The sequence below is a fragment of the Vigna umbellata genome, chromosome 3 (assembly GCF_029865625.1).
Source record: "Vigna umbellata cultivar VRB3 chromosome 3, Vumbellata_1.0, whole genome shotgun sequence".
In the NCBI taxonomy this organism is placed as follows: domain Eukaryota; kingdom Viridiplantae; phylum Streptophyta; class Magnoliopsida; order Fabales; family Fabaceae; genus Vigna; species Vigna umbellata.
The window spans coordinates 24,528,126-24,552,941 of NC_142167.1; the positions used below are offsets into that span (position 1 = coordinate 24,528,126).

Genomic DNA, 24,816 nt, shown 5'->3' on the forward strand with positions numbered 1-24,816 from the left:
TTTTTATCCCGAATTTTATTCCTACATTATCTAATAATGATACAACATAACCACAAGTTTTAATAAAATCTCATTTTAATAAAAAAAATTTTAAAACTTATTTTAAAAGGAAATAAAAGACAAAGGTGTTTCTAAATACCCTATTCATAAGAATAAAATAAGGAATTCCCTTAAAGAATATTAAAGTAAAGTTTTGTACCAAAAAAAAAAAAGATAAAAAGGTGTTAAAGAAGAAGATGGTTATACAAGAACGCATGCAGATTTTTCGTTTGTGGAAACAGAAGCGGAAAGAGAGGAAGCCGTAGATTACAAGGCTTTCTTCTCTGTCTGTCACTCTCTTACTCTGTCACGCAGCACCAACAATAGCATCCATTTCTCTCTTTCACTCCTATTCATGAGTCGCTACGATCCCAATCCCTTCGACCAAGAAGAGGTCGAGGTTAATCCCTTCGTGGTTAGTATTCATTTAACCTAACCTCCTTTCATTCGATTTTTCGCTGCCTAATTCATTCTTCGAAGTCGCTATTCGCTATACCTAGATCCTTGCATAATCTTGTTCGAGCAACACCCCGGAGCCATCGATTTGCATAAAGAAGACCGAGGAGGAGGAAGTTGAATCTTTAGAGAAAGAGCTTCCCGACTTGTTCGGCTATTATAAGGAATTTATGGCTGAAAAGTGAAGATCAACCTGAATAGTCACTGGAGTGGTTCAGGAGAAGACTTATTCGAAGATCTCGTCTCGTTTATGCTAATCGAGAGTGACCTTCCGCTCTCGAAGCTGGTCGAGGAGATCTAGTATCGATTGAACCGGGAGGTTCTTAGCGGCACGATCGTGCTGGCGGAGCCGGTAACGTACCGGAGTGTGATGAGGGCTATGATCTTGGATGAAGGAATGATATCTAGGTTGCCGGATGAAATCGATGCACAGATTACTAATAAATGTGTCGGAGAAGATCATGGTTAGGATTCAAGCGATATATGATATCTGGTAATATGCTCTACATTGTTAGTTTACGTTTTTAGTTAGTGTTTGATTGTTTTCACCTTTTATTTTTTTTATAGAAATGAGAACGCATGCATAAAGCTCAGGATATCGACTTGATAAGGCATTATTGGGAGATATGTTATGAGTGATGAGGCTCAAGATTGGAAAGGGTTCGACAGATTCAAGAGAATGATGTTAACGAAGGTTCGACAGATTCAAGAGAATGATGTTAACGAAGGTTCGACAGATTCAAGAGAATGATGTTAACGAAGAGACTTAAATAAAGAAAGGAATTTGCAGAGAAAACATAATTGGTTCATATTATCACATGTAATCGATTCCAATTTTCCAACTGTAAAATTTTTATACACAATATTATAATTATTATGACATTATTAATTATGAAATATATTAAAATATCTATACTATCATATAAAGATGATTCACCTTCACATTTTTTTCAATTTTATTCTTCAAGCGACTACTTTTTTTTTTAATTTAACCGTTTTTTAATTTAACCGTTTTTTAATTTAATCATATTTTAATTAAATAGATAAAAACTATTTACAATCAAAATATAAAATTATTTATATTCATTTTTATAATTTAAATACACATAATATATTTTTATTAGTTAATGAGATCAATTAATATTAGTCAAGATATCATTAGGTTTAGATGCAATCAATTCATTAATAATTGAATCAACAACCATGAGTTCATACACAATTATCATACTTGGATTGTTGAAAATGGTCCAAATTTTCCCACTAAATCCATCTAGGGCAAGTTTTTTCTCTTCTCAATTCCATCTAAATCAAACCATGACAATTCTGACTTCTCTTTTTCTTTCCATCTCAACTTCTCACCCAATAAAATAAACTCTTCAAAACACAAAATACATTCATAATTGACTATTCTTGGAGGAACGTGATACCATTCCCAAATGTAATCTTCCAAATTTTAAGGATAAATGATTCATAATTGATGTTTGGTTAACATTGCTGTCGTTCAATGGAACCAAAATAATTTATTGTTTAAAAATGACAAACGATTTTTTTAGTTGTAATTGTATTAACTAGTTGTCTTGTGTCTCTGAAATGGACATATATATAACAAACTATTTTTTTTAGTTATGGTAATCAACTTTTGTGTGAGAAAAATTAGATGAATTAGACTAAAATAATTTCAATCTGAACTACATCAATAATATTAACCAATCTAATAATTTTTTTCTTTAAATTAATTTGGACCCACATGGGTTGCAAGTTGATCAGGTCATTTTTTTCACCAACATTTGTTACGGTTTGACAGAAAAGCAGCCTTTTGATTCTTTTTTTTTCTCTTATAATAAACTTAAACCCTTTCCCAAGTCAATGGATTGTGATATTTTTCTATAAAATATAAATATTTTATTCTAGTTTTTGTATTTGCATTAGACTCGGTAGCTGAGCATGTGCAGTTGGGTGTATCTGAACATATTTAACCTTCTAATTTATATTATAAGAGAAAATTAGTTTTCAAGCTAGTACACTCCCTAGAATAAGAAAAATAAATTGAAAGAAAAGTATACATATATAATAAATTTTGTATTCTCTATATATATTTTACTATCAGTTAAGATATTAATTTCTGTTGTTTATATGATCAGATTAAATATTAAATTTTTAATCATAGAGTATTTTTTAATTAATAGTTAGAATAAAACTTTTAAAAAATATATTTTGATAGATTTTTGGATAATATTTTAATACACATATGTATTATTTATTCACTGATTTATTATTTATTTATTAATTTAATACGCATATGTATATTTTTTACTAATTTATTATTTATTTATTATTGTCTTGATATATTTTAAATTTAATGAAAAAATATGTAAAAATGTTAATAGAAAACTGAATATAATTGTAACTTAAAACCAAAATTTATAACTATGTGAGTGAGTTTGGTAGGTGAGAGTACTATTCAAGCTTGTTATCTCTAAGATTTTTTTTAGTTCACTTGAAGAGAATGTATTGTTTACGCATTTTTGTGAGCGACGACTTGAGATGAATCTTGTGTTCGTTTTAAAAGAAATGTGCGGAACGATTTGGAAGGATTTATGGGATGATTCACTTTTCAAAATGTGATGAGATTTGGAGAGATTTAGAAGGATCTAATTTAAAAGGTCTAAACTACCCTTCTAATTCGATATAATTTCAGTTGCAATTATCACGTTAATATAATCTGTCGCAACCGGAATCGCGACGGGACGACGATCCAAAAAAAGGAAACGGTTTTGGATTTTAGAAAAGAGATTTGGAGTCGCCACCATAATTTATTTTGGAAAACTACGGAAAAACCATAAAACGATAAAGCACGGTCCACGAAAACCAAAGATTGGGTTCGGGAGTCGGTTACGCGTGGGGAAGGTATTAGCACCCCACAACGCCTGCCCTAAGGCAGTACCTTTAACTAAATATGCGAATATGATGTGGTTTTCAAAATGTTTAACTACCCCCTAAAATAAAACTCTAAAGAAACAAAATATATTTTTTAGTTTTTTGGGCCCGACAAGGATTGACCTTGCTCCTACGTATTCTCATTCAAAATGAGAAATCAGGGTTACGTAGTTCTTTTTTGAAAAAGTTTGAGAGATTTGTTTGAGAAAATGATTACGGATAAATTTGGATTTTTGGGAAAATGAACCTGACAAGGACTAGCCCTGCTCCTACGTATCTCCACTCTTGGTGGAGAATCAAGGATCACGTAGTTCTGGGCAAAAGATTGTTTTTGTTGTTTGAAAGTGTTGATGTTTTTAGCTTTTGAAGATTTTATATATTATTTTTTTGGTATTTTTATAAACAAAAAAGGTTTTTAGCACAAGGACGATGCGTGCGATCACACGTGTGCTTAACCTTTAAAAAATTATTTTTTGGTATTTTTTATAAAATAAACAGAAAAGGTTTTTAGCACAAGGACGATGCGTGCGATCACACATGTGCTTAACCTTTAAAATATTATTTTTGGGTATTTTTATAAAATAAACAGAAAAGGTTTTTAACACAAGGACGATGCGTGCGATCACACATGTGCTTAACCTTTAAAATATTATTTTTTGGTATTTTTATAAAATAAACATAAAAGGTTTTTAGCACAAGGACGATGCGTGCGATCACACATGTGCTTAACCTTTAAAATATTATTTTTTTGGTATTTTTATAAAATAAACATAAAAGGTTTTTAGCACAAGGACGATGCGTGCGATCACACATGTGCTTAACCTTTAAAAAATATTTTTTGTAATTTTTTGTTTAAGAAAGAGAAAATGTTTTTAGCACAAGGACGATGCGAACGATCACACGTGTGCTTAACCGAATATTTACTTATTTAAGAAATCTGAGGGTATTGAATGTTAGACTGATGCGGACGATCGCACGAGCACTCATACCATTATTTAAATTTTTAATTTTTCCATTCAGCTTTTTTTATTTTTGCTCTTCGTTTTCTTTTCGTAATTTTTGCTATATAAAATTATAAGAATAATAGTTATATTTACATAAGGGTTTAATATAATAACGATATTTACCTAATTAATTAAAATAAAACAATAAAGTAATAATAATATTTACGCAAATGAAAAAGCCTGAAATGGAAAAGAAATTAAAACTAGAATAATTATTAAGATAATACAAAGTAGTTAAAAAAAACCTCTTTTTTATTTTTTTATAATTTTATGATTTTTATTATTAATTTTTGTAAACGTAAGGAGATCCATGTTATGAGATTGGGTGCTGCCATCACATTGGAATAAGAAGCGCACGTCCCATCCTCACATATTTATCAAAACATAAACCACAGAAGAACCAAATTCTTCCTTTATTACCCCTTTTTTATTTATTTTTACCATTTTTATGACTTGTTTTTTTTAGATGAAAATAAGTTTTATTAAATTGAATGTTGCAGGGATCCCATCCATCAACACAAAAGTAGAGAATATCCCATCAAACATAAACTCAGTAACCACAAAAATAAACTTAGAAAATGCACGAACCCATCCATCCATGAAATCGACACAGACAGAGAAAATTCACGTTTAAATAATCACGAACATGCCACCAGTGAACAAGAGAAAACAAGAAAAGAAAACAACGAATAAAGCACAAAATTATACTTAATCTAACCAGTACAATTCATAAAACGAATCAAGTTACAAAATCAATGAACGAATCCCTTGAATTTACTTTAACAACCAAAAATATCTTTCCTCCCATTGAAACGTGTCTCACCACCAACTTCTAGATAGGCTTCATTCCATCTCATACAAAAACTCACAGATCTCATATAAAAAAGAAAAGTATTAATTAAAATCACATTCCCCCATAAACGTCAATTGCAGAACACCAGATTTAAACCATTATCAAACAGAACTGTAAACAATGAACACGAGAGAGACAAATTCATAAAGATAAAGGACGTAAAACATGAATAGATGGCAAGGAAAAGGGGAAAATCAGACTTACCTGAGAACGGAAGGGGATTACCCTCATTTATGCCGGGAACGGTAGAAGAAGGTATAAGATCTGACTTGAGAGGAAACTAGCAGCGGACCCAAGCGAGGCGGTTCAATTATTCCCGATTCAGCGATGGCTCTTTCCTCAGCCCCGTCGACGCGTTTTTTCTCCCTCCCAACAAACGTCTCTGATTTCTGCATCACAGGTCCACCGTTCAAATCCCTCAACGGTGTCCCCTACGTCTCCCACGTCTTCGCACTCTTCAAATGCCTAGTTAACGACATTGCTCGCCCCTCCGTTAGCATCCTCCATATGCTCTCCAACGTCTTCTCCTTCTTCGCTTTCGCTACTCCCAACACCACAACCTTCCTCCCCTCTAGACTGGCTCGTAATGCTCCACAGACGCTATTCTTCGATCCTTTGCTGCTGAGACAGAAGAAACTCCAAAGGACGCACCACTCGCTGAGATTGATTGTGGCAAATCCACCATTGACTAACTCTGGGTGTGTGCGACGTTTTGTTCCGATATTCTATATTCTGTGTGCGAATGATGCGAGTGTAAGTGAGTGAATACCGGAGCAAATAATGTGATTTGGTTTTGTAGGTTGAGGGTGAGGGTCCTGATGTGTGAATGGAAGGTGGGAAAATGATGGGTTCTCTGGCTTTGACTGTGCTGAAGAAGATGGGAGGGAAAATGAAAGATGCACTAATGATGAGGAAGGCGCTATGCGAGTGAATAAAGGAATTGAGAGTTGTGTGTGCGGTCAATGATGGATGATGAATTCAGTGAATAAAAATGGTGAAGGTGATCTGAGGTTGTGCGTGGTAGGTGGGGGATATGGGTTATTGGTGTGATGCGCGTGATGCTATAGAGGTGAAATGTAAGAATGTGATAGGAGTGTGTGAGGTGAATCCTGGTTTGGTGAGGAATTATGAAGGGTGATAACGAAGACGCTGTGTGAAAAGAACGGAGGTGTAGCTCCAAGGTTATGGAGGCCTCGGATGAAGCTGATGGGTGTTGAAGGCAATGGAGAAAAAATGGTCAGAGGTGAATCCTGGATCTGGAGGTAATGGAGTTGGGAGTGAAAAGGTACGTGGTTGGGGGTGGTTACGGGACAGAGGAGCAGGGGTGGAGAGCCGAAAGGGAGCGTTTGTCAGTGTGCTTCAGGGAGGAACAATTTCTCTTTTTTTTCTTTTTCAGAATTGGGTGTGAGTGTACCTGGCGTGTCCCGCTTCCTTTTTTTCTTTTTATTTCTTTTCGCTTTCTTTTTTTAAAAATACTCATATAAAAAAATCAAATGAAATAATAAAAAAAACGAAATCAAATAATAATAAAAACAGAATAAAAATCATAAAAAAAAACATAAAATAAAATAAGATACAATAAAAAAGAAAGACCTATATTATTTAGTCACTCGGACGAAATTGGGTGTTGACAACTGCCCCTCTTTACTTAGATTTTACTAGATAATATGAAAATTTGATATTTTCGTATTATCTGAGTAAAGGCTAAGTAAAGAAAGAAACACTAATTTCGTTTGGATTTCAAAAGAGAAGGAGGAAAAATAAAAACTTATTTAAATATATATGATAACCAAATTCATGAAAAAGTTGAGATTGCAATAAAAGAAGGCGACCAATGCCTAGCAGAGGGCCGGTAGCACAAAAAGAAACGAGATTCGACCATTGCTAAGCAGAGGGCCGGTAACACGAAACGAAAACCTGAATTCGACCATTGCCAAGTAGAGGGCCGTTAGAAAAACTAAAATCTGGACTTGACCATTGCCTTGCAGAGGGCCAATATCGTAAAAGAAAACTGGATTTGACCATTACTTTGCAGAAGGCCAAAATCGCAGAAGAAAACTAGAGGCGCCAGACAAGACTGGGCTTGAAACGCTGAACCAAAACCGTGCTTGAGGGGAACGAGGTGTACAAACCTCGTGGAGGGTGTACAAACCCTGAACGAATGATGTGAGGTGTGTTAACCTCGTGGAGGGTGTATAAACCCTATAGATGAATGATATGAGGTGTACTAACCTCGTGGAGGGTGTACAAACCTTGTGGATGAATGATGTGAGGTGTACTAACCTCGTGGAGGGTGTACAAACCCTGTGGATGAATGATCTGAGGTGTACTAACCTCGTGGAGGGTGTACAAACCCTGTGGATGAATGACGTGAGGTGTACTAACCTCGTGGAGGGTGTACAAACCCTGTGGATGAATGATATGAGGTGTACTAACCTCGTGGAGGGTGTACAAACCCTATGGATAAATGATGTGAGGTGTACTAACCTCGTGGAGGGTGTACAAACCCTGAACGAATGATGTGACCTCTTGGAGGGTGTACCAACCCTGTGGATGAATGATGTGAGGTGTACTAACCTCGTGGAGGGTGTACAAACCCTAATGGATGAATGATGTGAGGTGTACTAACCTCGTGGAGGGTGTACAAACCCTAGTGGATGAATGATATGAGGTGTACGAACCTCGTGGAGGGTGTACAAACCCTGTGGATGAATGATGTGAGGTGTACTAACCTCGTGGAGGGTGTACAAACCCTGTGGATGAATGATATGAGGTGTACTAACCTCGTGGAGGGTGTACAAACCCTGCGGATGAATGATGTGAGGTGTACTAACCTCGTGGAGGGTGTACAAACCCTATGGATGAATGTAGTGAGCGTGATCATTGGGTTTGACCATGGCCAAGCAGATGGCCGTTAGAAAAACTAAAATCTCGACTTGACCATTGCTTTGCAGAGGGCCAATATCGCAGAAGAAAACTTAAATTCGACCATTGCGAAGCAGAGGGTCGATATCGCAAAACAACAAATTGAAATTTGACCATTGCTTAGCAGAGGGTCAATATCGAAGAAGAAAACTGAGGGTGCTAGATAAAACTGGGCTTTGTGGGCCAAATTGGGCTTTGGGGCCAGTGTGGAAACTGGGCTTGGGGGCCAGGTAAAACTGGGCTTTCAAATTTGGAAATTCGTGAAACTTGTAGTTTTGCGAAATGGTTTTTTTTTTTTATTTTGTAACTTTTGACAAAAGATTGATTTTTGAAAAGGCATTAGTGACCATTCCCGAAGAGAAGGTCTTAATATGCGAATATGAGAAACAAAGTGTAAAGACCACGGTAGAACGTTGAAACTTAACTTAAGAGCGATGAACAATGTGTAAAGTTGTGAGTGTCAAAACCACAAAATGAGAGAAAAAACATGATCACCATGAAACAACATGACTTGAAAGAGAAAACCATAATGTTATTCTTTTGTATTTTTGAAGAAGGATTCGACAACCATTCATATCGATGAAGAGGGTTTCGATCTGAAAGATTATTTTTTTTTTTTTTTTTTGAGTCAATCGTCTTACTTGCAATCGTCAAACTGGTCATTATTTTCAATGCTTCTAAAAGTGAGGAATGTCATACATCCGAGATTTAACTTTGAGATTATCACATTTTGACTTTTTCTTTCGAGACATCAATGCACACATGCTTGAATTTACTAGCAAGTGAAGAAATGAGAGCTGTTTAGAATGGTTTGGAAGAGAATGGGATAGCCATACGGGCATGTCACCTCCTACATTCCTCAAAGGAGATGTAATATGGAAATGTCAAGGGGAAGCATGAGATACCCAAAAGTTGCCCCGGTTTGGTGTAATCAGTATGATGATGAATCCATGATAATTCGGGTGGAAAATTCAAGTAAGATCCGCAAAGCTGCCCCAGTCTTGAGATTATGGGCTGATGAATTTCAAGGAAAAGATGTGTGATGAGATCCACCAAGCTGCCCCAGTTTTTTTTTTTGTTGTTTTTTTTTTTTTGTTTTTGGCATGGGGTTCCGTTTGGGAGAGGTAATGGGCATGAAAGGATCGGCTAACAGGATGGCGCAAATTGGTTTTATTTTCTTTTGCATGCTTTTGCCTAGTTGGCAAGGAGATCCCTTCTTCCTGAGACATTAATTTTTTCTCTTTTTTTTCATTCATTTTCATAGTTTTTGTTTTTTTTTGTTTTTTTTTTTTTTTGTTTTTTTTTTTTTTTGTTTTTGTTGGACACATTGTAAGTCATTTCGTCTTACCGCAAAATTAAGCTTTATGAAAATTTAAGCAAACATTATTCAATCTGTGTGGACTTTATTAGGCTTGTAATGTGGCCAGGGCTAGAAGGTATTGAAAGGAAGGGGTATAAAGGCCCAAATGAATGTTTGTCGGATACATTTTTTTGGAGCAAGGGTTGTCATCTGGCATTGTGTCAACTATTTGACCTTTTGAGCACTTTGCTTTCCTTGAACTCCATTTGTTTATTTTTTCATCATCACTTTGTGATTTTTTGTTCTTTTTTTTTTTTTTTTGTTTACCATTTTGAAGGGTTTATGTTGGATCATTGAGTGCTCTTCATTTGCATCATGAGTTGACTCCTACTTGATGACAACCCTTGCTTGGGGATAATTTTGAAAAAGAATTTATTTTTTTTGGCTCAAACGGGGTAACAATGGTTATAGTTTTGCTTTTTTGGATAAAGAAAGAAGGCCACACATCATTTTGAACTCTGATTGCTTTATTTTCAAAAGATTAATTCTACGATTAGATGACCTCAACATGAGTCATTTTTCTTTTCCCTTCTTTCTAGATCGCCCTTTCGGGTTTTCGATCTGTGGGACTTATTCTTTTTTTTTTAGAAATTCTTTTGTTCTTTTGTTTGCCTCAATGGATTCAGGGATCACTCAACTAGCGCAAGCGAGGAAAATTTTGGCCTGGCCAATCTGCCCCAGTGTAAAGGTATTTGTTGATGAGGGTAGTGTTTAGGGAAAATCCTTTATTTTGGAAAGGTGAAGGATGGAGGTTTTCAAGCAACATGCGCACCAACATCTAGAAAGGAAACGTCAAATTGTTATTTTTGATTAGACATTTGACCTCGGAAAAGTCTGACACAACAACTTTTGTTTTTGATTTATCATTTTTTATTCCTTTTTGCTATTTTCGAAAAACAAGAGTTTGACAATTTGCAAGAAAGACAAGTGACTCGAGATTGCCTTCAATTTTTTTGTTTTTTCTTTTTGTTCTTTGTTCTTTTTTTTTCGTAATACCCTTTCAGGACTCGATTTCCAGCACTATTTGGAGAAACCCTGTAGTGAATGTTCGCATTGAAAGTCATGGATGAAGACGTGATACCGATGAGCATACTTCTCCATAGCAAGACACTTCACAACATCAAATTCATCTGTACAACGACTTATGCTCTCTTATGTGGTCCTAAAGCCCACTTCATTTCTTCATGGCATCTGTAGAGACATTCTCAAGTCGTGCCTCAATGTTGGGTTGACTTCCTTCATACTTTAACCATCTTGAATGAATCAAAGTTTGCCTTTTCGCTTGAACCAACAGCACTTTTGGTGGAATGACCGATAGCCACTCCATGGTAATCACCTTTTGTATATGATGCATCACGAGTCTTGAGGTATTGAGGCTTTAAAGGCTTCATGTAACAAGTAGAGACCAAGCCTTTTTATGCAGGAGACTTGGAAGAATTGTTGAATAAGTCAGAAGATTAGGAGTGAAACTCATATGCCTTTCGTCTTGATCAACATTTTTTCTGCCTGACAGCTTGGTGGGAAGTTGAGTTTGGGTCGAGTCCATTTTTGTCTCAGAGCAGTTTCAAAGGGTAGGCCAAAGGTATTTGAGCAGTGGGATGTGATTGAGCTCTTTCTTCTCTCCTTATCCCAGGCTTAAACCAGACTTGTTCACATTTGTTGACATGGTAGGACCTTGAGTGATCTTTTTAGTCTTCACACCAATTTCAAGTCTTTCTCTGATTATCACCAAGTTTTCAAAGTTTAGGGAAACACTGCTCACCAGGGTCTCACAAAAGGGTGATTACAGAGTATTGAGGAATATGGGAACTATTTCCCCATCACTCTCATGAAACTTCATTTGAGCAACAATCTCTTTCCACCTTTGGCGTATTCTTTGAACGATTTAAACTCCCTCACCATGCTCTGCAATTGTAATCTATCAGGTGCTACATCTAGGTTGTATTTGTACTACCTCAAGAAACATCCGCCAGATCCTCTCAAGACCGGATGCACGAAGATTCAAGATGAGTGCCCCAGTTTGGTGCCATGTCAACCAAACTATCTTGGGAAAAATGAATTAGCAACTTTTCATCACATGCGTGAACAACCATTTTCTTCCCATATGTCATGAGATGGGTCTTAAGACAAATGGTCTCTCTTTTTCATCTACGCTTTGGGAGGTATCACCACATCTGGGACTAAGCATAGCCCTACAACATTTTCAAACTTAAGGCTTCCTCCAACTTCTATGACTCTCGCCCTTTTCCAGCATTTCCAATTTACGTCTGTCAGCCTCAACATCCATTGGCGTAACGACATGAGGAGAAGATTTCAACTCGGGTTGCTTTGTCATTGTCTTGCTTACTACACTGGGCTGAATCATTTCTGTAGGGACCATGAAAGTGGTTGCCCTAAGCTTGTTTCTTCCTTCAACTGCGTTATTTTATGCCTTTTGAGTGTGAAATTGTCTCGAGTCCACTTCCAAGGATGTAGTGTAATTCTAGGGAAGACCATAAGAGGAGGGGAAGTTTGTGCTCCTGGAACTCTTTGTTGCGCTCATGCGCGCGAATCTACACGGCTTTGCAAGGCATTCAGAAGCTCTAGAATTCAACTCATTTGCTCATTCAATTGTTGGACACCGACTTTCATCCCTTCTCGAACTCTTCCTTGGTTCTCCAAGATTTGGTAACTGGTTCGAGTCCTTTAGGGTATCTTGGATGTTTAACCGTATTTTGTTTTTGTTTTTTTTTTTTATTGGATGAAACAAATTAAGAAATGAACAGAAAAAGAAGAGACAATGTAGTTCAAATACTCTTGTCGAAAATTATAAATCTGTGAAACATTGCCCCGGTATAGTTTGGAAATTAACATGAAACATAGTCAATAGGTTGGTTCAAACAATGAAACATCCACCAATCCAGAAGTTCACAAAATGTGAAGCATAGAAAGTCTTGGTCAACCATCTCGGGCCTTAGCCATCACATTCTTCATTTCTCTAGTCAGTTCTTGCAACAATTGAGGAAAGTTCAATCCCCTTAGGCGGGCTGATGATTAACATTACAGACTCAGCATCAGCTAAGAACTTAGGGACGCCTTCAATGGCTTCATAGGCAAGGGAAGCTAGCTGTGAGAGACTTCTCTTCCAATTCTTTGTAACTTGTCCTTGTTCAATGACATACTCTTTCATCCCAATCATTTTTATGGATGTCTCCTTTTTAGCTTGATGCTAACATTCTTTTCCAGTTTCTCAACTGCTGCTTTCATTCGCTGCTCAGCATTATGAAGTTGCCTTTCACAGTTTGGGTAAGGAGAAATTAACTCGAATGACAATTTGATTGTCTTAACCATCTCTGCGATTCATTGGCTATTTATTAAAAGTCCGTGATCTTGGGTCTCCCTTGAAGCGAACAACATTGCCCCAAGCGTTCTTAACTTGATGAAGCACTTTAGCAAAGGTTCATTCCTCATAAGATTTGCAATGTGGCCCGAGATGCAGGCGTTGGCGATCCTCTCACAGGATACCCAAAATTGTTTTTTTTTGTGCTGACACATAGGATTGTAATTAATGCAACATCAGATACCCATGAGGAGGACATCAGGATAACTCCCGCAATCGTGAATGATACACGATCTTTGTTGCCAAGAAAAACACGCAATTAATGTTCTCTTTATAAGCTTGCGCAAAGCTGCACCCATTCATTTGCTCCTTCAATTTCTGGTTTAAACTGTAGTAACTCCTCCACAAGACCTGTAGCATTCAAGGCTCCCTTACTCATGCGAGAGATGAATCACAGATACAACATTGGTAGACAATGTAACCTCTTCCTTCTCCTTGGCTCACAGCATTGACTAAAGGGTTCCATAAGATTTAGCTAGGACGATAGAATCGGCGTCACAGAGCGAACTTTGTATCCCGCAAATACATTCGTGGCAGCACAGTCGATCAACTCCATGGTATTAGGAAAGAGAAAGACACCATAGTGGATAAAAGCTAGTACATTCATGAATGTTTCCCACTTTTCCTCCCTGGTCAATCAATGCAAGAACCATTCTAGGCATCCTTGAGTGAGGCCTCCTGTTGTAAATATGAATTCACTCTCCAACTTCAAGGTTGTACTTTCATGATTCTTGCTAGTTGCAAGATAGAGGTATACTGTCCTAGGTAGTTGTAAGGAATTTTTCCCTCGAGAGGTATATCTAAAATTTGCTCGAATTCTTCTACCATAGGCACCAATTGGAAATCCCAGAAAGTGAAACATCTCAATGGTGGTTTATAAGACTGGGCTAAAAGAGTAATGGCCGATGTTTGAACTTCCACCTCTAACAGGCTCAACAAATTCCCATACTCCTTCCTGAATGCATCCTTTTGGGTTGTCTTCATTTTCTTCAGCAGTTCTCTCAGGCAATCCATATTACCCTCCCTTACTTCAATGGCTAACCTTTCCCTTAAACTGTCTGAACTTGAACCCCCCTTGACTTCATATCTCATGTTAATTTCCATTTTATCTCAAAGGCTTAGTCACAAACTTATAATTTCACGACTAGAACCAGTGACAAGACCATAAAAATGCATGAGAAAAAGAAAGGAAAGAAAACAAAATGTATCAAAAGATATAGTGATATGTACAAGTTATTGGATTTTATTAAGCAAAAATGAGGGTTATAAGACTGCACACATCTCCCTTTGTGCCCTAGATAAGGTTCAACGCTTCGGATTCGAGGTCAACCATATGCAATCTCACCAGGATGGTTCCCTAAACTTAAAGGTCGACGGTCACTAGAGCTATGGCCCCCTTCATAGCATCTCCACAACAGTCGAGTAATCAACTAGGTGTGAAGACACAAATGAAGAGAACAGACTCTAGCTGGGGTTCTCACGATAGCCAAACAGGAAGTACATCCCAGAGTGACACCGCTACACAACCCCTCTAATTCTAAGTTGCGCTCAGACCCGGGTATAGGGCCTCACTCATGATATGCATAAGGTGCGTGTGTGAAGCGAGAATGCAATGCATACCCAAACCCTCACCTGCAAAACAACCAGAAAAATTCCCAGGCAGATATAAACATGGTTTCTACCCTAGGGTTCAGTATCCAACAAGCAAATTTATTCACATGCGATTATTCAAATATCAAAGATAGATAAAGAAAAAGGGAAGAAAAACATAAAGAAAAACCACATTGAATTCGCGCATATAGTTAAATGGCTTGACTCTCTAAAAAAAGTCCCCAGTGGAGTCGCCATCTGTCGCAACCGGAATCGCGACGGGACGACGATCCAAAAAAAGGAAACGGTTTTGGATTTTAGAAAAGAGATTTGGAGTCGCCACCATAATTTATTTTGGAAAACTACGGAAAAACCATAAAACGATAAAGCACGGTCCACGAAAACCAAAGATTGGGTTCGGGAGTCGGTTACGCGTGGGGAAGGTATTAGCACCCCACAACGCCTGCCCTAAGGCAGTACCTTTAACTAAATATGCGAATATGATGTGGTTTTCAAAATGTTTAACTACCCCCTAAAATAAAACTCTAAAGAAACAAAATATATTTTTTAGTTTTTTGGGCCCGACAAGGATTGACCTTGCTCCTACGTATTCTCATTCAAAATGAGAAATCAGGGTTACGTAGTTCTTTTTTGAAAAAGTTTGAGAGATTTGTTTGAGAAAATGATTACGGATAAATTTGGATTTTTGGGAAAATGAACCTGACAAGGACTAGCCCTGCTCCTACGTATCTCCACTCTTGGTGGAGAATCAAGGATCACGTAGTTCTGGGCAAAAGATTGTTTTTGTTGTTTGAAAGTGTTGATGTTTTTAGCTTTTGAAGATTTTATATATTATTTTTTTGGTATTTTTATAAACAAAAAAGGTTTTTAGCACAAGGACGATGCGTGCGATCACACGTGTGCTTAACCTTTAAAAAATTATTTTTTGGTATTTTTTATAAAATAAACAGAAAAGGTTTTTAGCACAAGGACGATGCGTGCGATCACACATGTGCTTAACCTTTAAAATATTATTTTTGGGTATTTTTATAAAATAAACAGAAAAGGTTTTTAACACAAGGACGATGCGTGCGATCACACATGTGCTTAACCTTTAAAATATTATTTTTTGGTATTTTTATAAAATAAACATAAAAGGTTTTTAGCACAAGGACGATGCGTGCGATCACACATGTGCTTAACCTTTAAAATATTATTTTTTTGGTATTTTTATAAAATAAACATAAAAGGTTTTTAGCACAAGGACGATGCGTGCGATCACACATGTGCTTAACCTTTAAAAAATATTTTTTGTAATTTTTTGTTTAAGAAAGAGAAAATGTTTTTAGCACAAGGACGATGCGAACGATCACACGTGTGCTTAACCGAATATTTACTTATTTAAGAAATCTGAGGGTATTGAATGTTAGACTGATGCGGACGATCGCATGAGCACTCATACCATTATTTAAATTTTTAATTTTTCCATTCAGCTTTTTTTATTTTTGCTCTTCGTTTTCTTTTCGTAATTTTTGCTATATAAAATTATAAGAATAATAGTTATATTTACATAAGGGTTTAATATAATAACGATATTTACCTAATTAATTAAAATAAAACAATAAAGTAATAATAATATTTACGCAAATGAAAAAGCCTGAAATGGAAAAGAAATTAAAACTAGAATAATTATTAAGATAATACAAAGTAGTTAAAAAAAACCTCTTTTTTATTTTTTTATAATTTTATGATTTTTATTATTAATTTTTGTAAACGTAAGGAGATCCATGTTATGAGATTGGGTGCTGCCATCACATTGGAATAAGAAGCGCACGTCCCATCCTCACATATTTATCAAAACATAAACCACAGAAGAACCAAATTCTTCCTTTATTACCCCTTTTTTATTTATTTTTACCATTTTTATGACTTGTTTTTTTTAGATGAAAATAAGTTTTATTAAATTGAATGTTGCAGGGATCCCATCCATCAACACAAAAGTAGAGAATATCCCATCAAACATAAACTCAGTAACCACAAAAATAAACTTAGAAAATGCACGAACCCATCCATCCATGAAATCGACACAGACAGAGAAAATTCACGTTTAAATAATCACGAACATGCCACCAGTGAACAAGAGAAAACAAGAAAAGAAAACAACGAATAAAGCACAAAATTATACTTAATCTAACCAGTACAATTCATAAAACGAATCAAGTTACAAAATCAATGAACGAATCCCTTGAATTTACTTTAACAACCAAAAATATCTTTCCTCCCATTGAAACGTGTCTCACCACCAACTTCTAGATAGGCTTCATTCCATCTCATACAAAAACTCACAGATCTCATATAAAAAAGAAAAGTATTAATTAAAATCACATTCCCCCATAAACGTCAATTGCAGAACACCAGATTTAAACCATTATCAAACAGAACTGTAAACAATGAACACGAGAGAGACAAATTCATAAAGATAAAGGACGTAAAACATGAATAGATGGCAAGGAAAAGGGGAAAATCAGACTTACCTGAGAACGGAAGGGGATTACCCTCATTTATGCCGGGAACGGTAGAAGAAGGTATAAGATCTGACTTGAGAGGAAACTAGCAGCGGACCCAAGCGAGGCGGTTCAATTATTCCCGATTCAGCGATGGCTCTTTCCTCAGCCCCGTCGACGCGTTTTTTCTCCCTCCCAACAAACGTCTCTGATTTCTGCATCACAGGTCCACCGTTCAAATCCCTCAACGGTGTCCCCTACGTCTCCCACGTCTTCGCACTCTTCAAATGCCTAGTTAACGACATTGCTCGCCCCTCCGTTAGCATCCTCCATATGCTCTCCAACGTCTTCTCCTTCTTCGCTTTCGCTACTCCCAACACCACAACCTTCCTCCCCTCTAGACTGGCTCGTAATGCTCCACAGACGCTATTCTTCGATCCTTTGCTGCTGAGACAGAAGAAACTCCAAAGGACGCACCACTCGCTGAGATTGATTGTGGCAAATCCACCATTGACTAACTCTGGGTGTGTGCGACGTTTTGTTCCGATATTCTATATTCTGTGTGCGAATGATGCGAGTGTAAGTGAGTGAATACCGGAGCAAATAATGTGATTTGGTTTTGTAGGTTGAGGGTGAGGGTCCTGATGTGTGAATGGAAGGTGGGAAAATGATGGGTTCTCTGGCTTTGACTGTGCTGAAGAAGATGGGAGGGAAAATGAAAGATGCACTAATGATGAGGAAGGCGCTATGCGAGTGAATAAAGGAATTGAGAGTTGTGTGTGCGGTCAATGATGGATGATGAATTCAGTGAATAAAAATGGTGAAGGTGATCTGAGGTTGTGCGTGGTAGGTGGGGGATATGGGTTATTGGTGTGATGCGCGTGATGCTATAGAGGTGAAATGTAAGAATGTGATAGGAGTGTGTGAGGTGAATCCTGGTTTGGTGAGGAATTATGAAGGGTGATAACGAAGACGCTGTGTGAAAAGAACGGAGGTGTAGCTCCAAGGTTATGGAGGCCTCGGATGAAGCTGATGGGTGTTGAAGGCAATGGAGAAAAAATGGTCAGAGGTGAATCCTGGATCTGGAGGTAATGGAGTTGGGAGTGAAAAGGTACGTGGTTGGGGGTGGTTACGGGACAGAGGAGCAGGGGTGGAGAGCCGAAAGGGAGCGTGTGTCAGTGTGCTTCAGGGAGGAACAATTTCTCTTTTTTTTCTTTTTCAGAATTGGGTGTGAGTGTACCTGGCGTGTCCCGCTTCCTTTTTTTCTTTTTATTTCTTTTCGCTTTCTTTTTTTAAAAATACTCATATAAAAAAATCAAATGAAATAATAAAAAAAACGAAATCAAATAATAATAAAAACAGAATAAAAATCATAAAAAAAAACATAAAATAAAATAAGATACAATAAAAAAGAAAGACCTATATTATTTAGTCACCCGGACGAAATTGGGTGTTGACATAATCGATTTTAGGCAAATATTTGTTGTTTTTTGTGCTGCTGAGTTGGTGGTAGATGAAGAAGATAAGGTTGATGGCCATATGAAGATAAGAAAAAAGTGATTGATAAAGAACACACGTGTTTAAAGCTGAAGAAGATGAAGAATATGAAACTGTATTTGGTTCCAAGAAATCCATATTCGGTTCCAGCCGTATAAAGAAGAAGAAGGGAACCTGTATTTGATTCCCATTTATTTGTATTCGGTTCCCCATTCTTCAGAAGAGAGGCTTATTCGATTCCCAAGGTCTATATTCGGTTCCCAGCGCTGTGGTCTCCACGTTCGATCTCCACGAACTCTCTCCTCACTCTGCACCACCGCCTCATGTGTGTCCGCTTCCCCTCCATCGCTAACCAATCTTGTGCCTTCCCCTCCACCACCGTTGTTGAGTCCATGCCACTTTTCTTTTGTCCTATTTGTCTCAACGCCAACTTCACCTTCTTCAGTCCCCCGACCGCAAGACTAGAGCAGTAGATGTCCAATCTTCCAAGTTCCTCGTTGCCACTACACGGATCGTGGCCCTCTCCATGAGCAAGGCTGCTGCTGCGACGCGCTTCGATGCGGATCGCCGTGCTAGAGAGGCAGTTGTGGCCAGGAAGGGGCTAAGGAGGCCTTGGAGCATCTTGTGAGTTCCTCTTTTGGTTCAACTGCTTGTTTATCCATCTGGTTTCTTGTTGTTGTGGTAGACACTAAACACTATCACCCCTTGTTGTTGCTAGGATGCATAATGAGAAATGAATAAAGAAGGCTGGTAATCCATTACTATATTAATTAGTTGGACCAGTTAGCTAGTTAGTTTGATTGTAAATAAGGACTTAGATTTGGCGAGAGTTATTTTTGTAAATTTTTTCAAGTGAAAAGGAGAAGGAGTAATCCTTTGTGGAGGAGAAATTCCTTGAAGAGAATTCTATTTTCCATTTCTGTTCTACTCCTCAATAAGTTCTATTCTTTTAATTTCTTTCTATCCATCTTTCATGTTATTTTTTCCCAATTTCTATTAATTAGTCTGATCTACTGAGTCCAAATTCAGGGAGAAAGAAGATGCATGAAGCATTACAAAAATTAACATGAGTGTAGTGTCCAACTTTAATCTTTAGAATCACATATCTTAAAAATAAGGATCCTGATATTTTAACAACAAATTTTAACAACTTTTTAATAACGGGCCACGTGCCATTGTTTTATTGGTCTGCTTGAATTTGTTTTCAGAAAAATATTTGAAATGAACCAATCCTAAGTCGTCACGTCTGCGTTGTAAAAAAATTGTTAAAAAAGAGTTGTTAAAAAAACATTTTCCTAAAAATAATGATGGTAGTGAAGGACTTGGTCAAGATCTTGATCTTTAGAGTCACGTGTCTTGGAAATAATGATGTGTGTGAATTAATTATTTTATTGGTTATTAATTTAAAATATACTAATAAAATGAAATAAAAAATTTATAAACTATAATTCATTCTTAAAATTTTAAAAAAAATCTTTGTTGTTTATTCTTTTATATTGTTTGAATTAAAATACAATTAATAATTTAGTAAATAATTTATTCATAAAAGCTTGTGTAGCATCATAGGAATTTATTAAATAATTTAGTAAATTAATTTATTAATAATTTAGTATATTATAGTCCTCAATATGAGTATCGTGTGCAACTTTCTCTATATCCTTCAAATCCTAATATAATGACTCAAATATGAGAGGGGTATAAGACTTACAACACATAATATGTCAAATATATTTGTATGTTATTATGTTCACACTTTTTTTATATCATGTAATATTCTAACTTCGTTTAATCACTACAAAAATAATTAATTTTAGGAGGGGTTATTTTCCGGCGGTTTTGGAAACCCCGAATAATTCCCGGCGATTTATGCACAAACCGCCCCTAATTGTTTTTAAATTTTATAATACTTACGAACCCATATCCCCTTCCCTGCGCCTTCGGTCATTCGTTCTAGTGACATCTGTTCTAGTTTTAGATACTTTCAAACCCTAAAACCTTCTCCCCGTCTTCATCAAAATTTCCCCCAAACCCTACCCTACCACAATCTTCTCCTGCTTGGCTTCTTCTTTGGCTTGGCTTCGTGTTCGTCTTCTCTTCTTGCTTGGCTTCGTGTTCGTTTTCTTCTACGAGGTGGAGCGTCGAGGTGGAGACGTCGAGGTTGAGGCATCGAGGTGGAGGCGTCGAGGCATTTGTGGGTTTAGCGAGTTCGAGGTGCTCTGATGCGCTCCCGCATTGACCGTCAAGGTAAGACTGTGTTCGATCTTGGCTCTCCGGTTTTGGCTCTCTTTTTCTTTGTTTGTTCGATCTACTGATGTTCGATCTTTTTGTGGTAACTCAAAACATTTTGTCTCTAGTTTGGTCTAACACTTTAATAACAATTTTTGAAACATTGAACTCCAAAATCTAATCTTGCCATGCCAAAATCTGATATCTTTGGATGCATCTCGGTATCTAAAAGAATGATACTTGCTTTGAGATTACAGTGAATGATCGTCAAACGTGAATCCTCGTGAAGATAAAGAAGACCTCTAGTTATGCCTGTTATGATTTTGTGTCGCTTTTCCCAATCCAATTGTGCCCGCCCCAACTTCATCTACAAACCAAAGCCAAGATACGATATTCTCAATGAGTTAGAATGTTTATAAATGAAGAATAGTTGGTTCGGTTCCTTAATTTTGACTTGCCAAATATGAAGAAATCGAGGCTTTTATTGGGAACAAATTCATACACCAATAGCCTTTCTCTTCTTTCCATGCAATATTTGATCCATTGAATTTCTCTACTTCGAACTTGGTTGCCATTGTTTCTGGAATTTCTTGATTCACAGCCCCACGGTGGGCGCCAACTGTTGGGTTCGCGTGAAACAGAGAAACAGAAAAAAATCCAGAACCCAGAGAAGAAAAAACACAAGAGAGAAAAACAGAGAGAAAAACAGAGAGAAATGGTCTGAATAATCTTTGAGATTGAATTAATTTGAGAACGCAAAGATAGGCTACAATATATAGCCAATCCAAGCGACTAAAACAAACATAACAGAAAGACCGAGCGGTCATCAGCAGAAGAGGCCGAACAACACAGCCAAAGTCAAAACCGAAAGCACACGACCGAACGGTCACAATGAGACCGAGCGGTCAAAACCAAAAACGAGTAATAGAAGAGCCTAGTCTATGTATAAATATGTAAACTTCATTCAGAAGTAATACACAGTATATAGAACCATTACAGAGTACCTTGTTGAGAGCTTTTTCTATGTCTGATCTTTCTCTCCTCTTCGTTTTCTCTATTTCCCTCTTCCCCTGGAGCTTTTCTCTTTTCTTTCTTTTTTTTGGAACCTTAGATGGTATCAAGAGCTTAACTACAAAAGATCTTTGTGAAGCTGTGGGTGTGATAAGTCTGGAAGAGTGTGGTACACTGTAGAAAGAAGTGTTCTTTGGAAGTGATAAATCCTTAGAGGTCAATAAAGAGGTCCAAGAAGCTTCAAGATTTAATCAAGAAGAATATGACAGGCTTTGAAGGAATACAGGGGCCACTTCTAGCGTTTGATGGCAAGTTGTTTGATGACTGACACATCAAGATGCAAGCCATATTTGGTTTCCAAGATGTTGCAGATGTGATAAATGAAGGTCTGCTTGAGTCGAGTTCAAAGGCTACTGAAGAAGATAAAAGAAACCAGAAAATACAACAAAAACTAGACAGTAAGGCATGATTTCTTCTTTACCAGTGTGTGTCAGTCCAAAGATCTTTAACAAGATCTCAAAGGCCTGGCATTGCTAAAGAAATCTGGGAGATAATGGTGAAGACATATGGGGATGGTGACAAGAACAAGAAAGTGAGATTGCATACATTGAGAAGATAGTTTAAAATTCTCACCATGGATGAAAGTGAATTTGTGGCAGAATATTTTGACAAGGTGCAGGAGCTGGTTAATGCTATGAGGGCATGTAAAGATGGAATTATAGATCAATATGTGGTGGATAAAATTTTGAGATCCCTAACCCCAAGATTTGATCATGTTGTTGTGGATATTGAAGAAACACGTGACTTGGAGACCTTGGAGATTGAAGAACTCCAGCATTCATTAGAGGAACATGAACAACCTATTAATGAGAGAAGACACTGCCAAGAACAAGTGCTTCAAGCTCAATCTCAATAAAAAGGTAAGAAAGGGTTCAAGAAGGGTGATAAAAATAGCACCAAGCACAAGGAATCACAGGAATTGCAGAGTGAAGATTCTAGTGATCCTGTAAAAGGCCAAAAGAAGAAATCTGATGAAGATAAGGAGTGGAAGTTTGATAAAAAGAAGGTAAGGTGCTATAACTGTAAACATTTTGGCCATTTTCCCAAAGAATGTTGGAAAGGGGATGGAGCAAAGAACAAACCGAAAGAAAGAGTGCATCTTGCACAAGACGACACTTCAGATTCAGAGGTTGTAATGTTAATGGCCAACACAAATGAAGACCAGTCAAATGATGTAGTTTGGTACTTGGATTCTGGATGCTCAACACATATGACTAGGAAGAAGGAGTGGTTTGTCAAAATGAAGAAAACCATGCAAGGGAGGATTAAGTTTTCTTATGACAGGAGTCTCACAACAGATGGATCTGGTAGAGTTGGTTTGAGAGTTAGTGATGGAAGAGAAGTTGTGATTGATGAAGTGTTGTATGTACTAGGGCAGAAAACAAATCTACTAAATCTAGGCCAACTGCTCCAAAAGGGATTTGTGATGAAAATAGAGGATAATTGTCTCATTATTGTTTCTCAAAATAAAAGACTAATCATTCAAGCACATTTGTCTTAAAATGGGACATTTCGTGTGGTAATGAATGTTGTCAAACATCAATGCTTTGCTGTTTCTGAAAACAAAACAAAGTGACTATGTCATTTGAGGTTTGGACATCTAAACTTTAGAGATTTATATCAACTTAGTCAACAAGAGATGGTTAAAGGCTTGCCTATGGTTAAAATTCCTGAAGTAGTATGTAAAGAATGTGCTCAATGCAAGCAAACTAGGGGAAATTTTCAAAAATTCTTGCCTCAAAGGATAACAAAGAAGTTAGGTATGGTTTCAAACTAAAACACTTAGAGGCAGCAGGTATTTTTTTCTATTTATTGATGATTTAACTAGTAAATGTTGGACATACTTGCTATCCAGAAAAAGTGAGGAACTGCAAATTCTCACAAAATTCAAGAGTTTGGTGGAAAGGCAGAGTGAGAAAAAGATTAAAATTATGAGGACAGATGGAAAAGGAGAGTATACCTCCATGGAGTTCAAAAATTTTTGTGAAGAAGAGGGTATAGAACATGAGATTATCCCTCCTTATACCCCACAACATAATGGTACTGCAGAGAGGAAGAACAAAACCATTTTAAATATGGTCAGATGTATGCTGAAAAGCAAGGGTCTCCCAAATTTGAGGTTGTGTTGACAACCACTTATATCCTGAACAGATCTCCAACTAAAAGGCAGAAAGGTATTACACCAGAGGAAGCATGGTTTGAGGTAAAACCATGTGTTACCCATTTGAAAATTTTTTATTCTCTGAGTTATAAGTATGTTCCAGATTAGTTAAGAAAAAAGTTAGATGATAAAGGGGTGCCTCTAATTTTGGTTATATATCATTCTACTAGGGTATAAACTGTATGATCCCACTATTGATAATCCCAAGCATAAAAGTTGTTTGAACTTCTCCATTACTTAGTCTTTTGTCATCAAACCCATAAATTCCTTGAAAAATTATCAACAAAAATAACAAAATAAAGTACAACATTAAAAGATATTATCTTTAATGTTGCATATGACATAAGTTATCTCATGGTTAGTGTTGTCAAAACGGGTCACTCAACTCGACCCGGTCCAGCCTACCATTTTGCTACTTAGTGAGCCAAATCCAATCCGACTCATTTATTAGCGAGCCAAAAAATTCAAACTCGGTCCACTACGGGTTGGTGGGTTAAATGGGTTGACATCACTGGCTCACTGGCTCACTTAGTTATATTTTTTTAAAATAAAAAAATACAATTTTTTTTTGTAATTCAAATTTAAATAAATTTCACTATAAAATGATGTTAAACTCCAAAGAGAATTCAAAATAAAAAAAAGTAACATACAACTCAAATGTAATCAAAAAACAAACTTAAAAAACAAATAAATAAGTTTATAATATTGATAATTTTTGTTTCACTTATCCATTTATAACATTTGAGTCTTGAATGGATAAATTTATAATATTTTTCTCTCTTAAACATATTTTTCTTTATTCTCATTTACAATA

At 36.7% G+C, this 24,816-nt stretch overlaps 1 protein-coding gene and 3 long non-coding RNA genes across 5 annotated transcripts; 2 read left to right on the top strand and 2 right to left on the bottom strand.

Annotated features, from left to right (window-relative positions):
- The first annotated feature begins 265 nt into the window (after positions 1 to 265).
- LOC124821052 (uncharacterized) lies at positions 266 to 1,378 on the top strand. Of its 2 annotated transcripts, none has more exons than XR_007027425.2 (3): positions 266 to 988; positions 1,063 to 1,155; positions 1,190 to 1,378. It is a non-coding gene; the product is annotated as an uncharacterized LOC124821052 (long non-coding RNA). The 2 variants fall into 2 exon arrangements; XR_007027424.2 differs by having other exon boundaries at positions 266 to 454; positions 540 to 988; positions 1,063 to 1,378.
- Positions 1,379 to 5,015: 3,637 nt separating this feature from the next.
- On the bottom strand, positions 5,016 to 7,541 carry LOC124820955 (uncharacterized). The gene is made up of 2 exons (XR_015784777.1): positions 5,494 to 7,541; positions 5,016 to 5,400 (listed from the first exon to the last, which is right to left on the bottom strand). It is a non-coding gene; the product is annotated as an uncharacterized LOC124820955 (long non-coding RNA).
- A 9,058-nt stretch (positions 7,542 to 16,599) lies between these two features.
- LOC148202044 (uncharacterized) lies at positions 16,600 to 18,574 on the bottom strand. Its single transcript, XR_015784798.1, has 2 exons — positions 17,078 to 18,574; positions 16,600 to 16,984 (listed from the first exon to the last, which is right to left on the bottom strand). It is a non-coding gene; the product is annotated as an uncharacterized LOC148202044 (long non-coding RNA).
- Positions 18,575 to 22,415: 3,841 nt separating this feature from the next.
- LOC124820956 (uncharacterized) lies at positions 22,416 to 23,970 on the top strand. The gene is made up of 3 exons (XM_088109511.1): positions 22,416 to 22,673; positions 22,758 to 23,203; positions 23,697 to 23,970. Exons 1-3 carry the CDS (start codon positions 22,416 to 22,418, stop codon positions 23,968 to 23,970), a joined length of 978 nt encoding a protein of 325 aa, XP_087965637.1.
- The last annotated feature ends 846 nt before the right edge of the window (positions 23,971 to 24,816 follow it).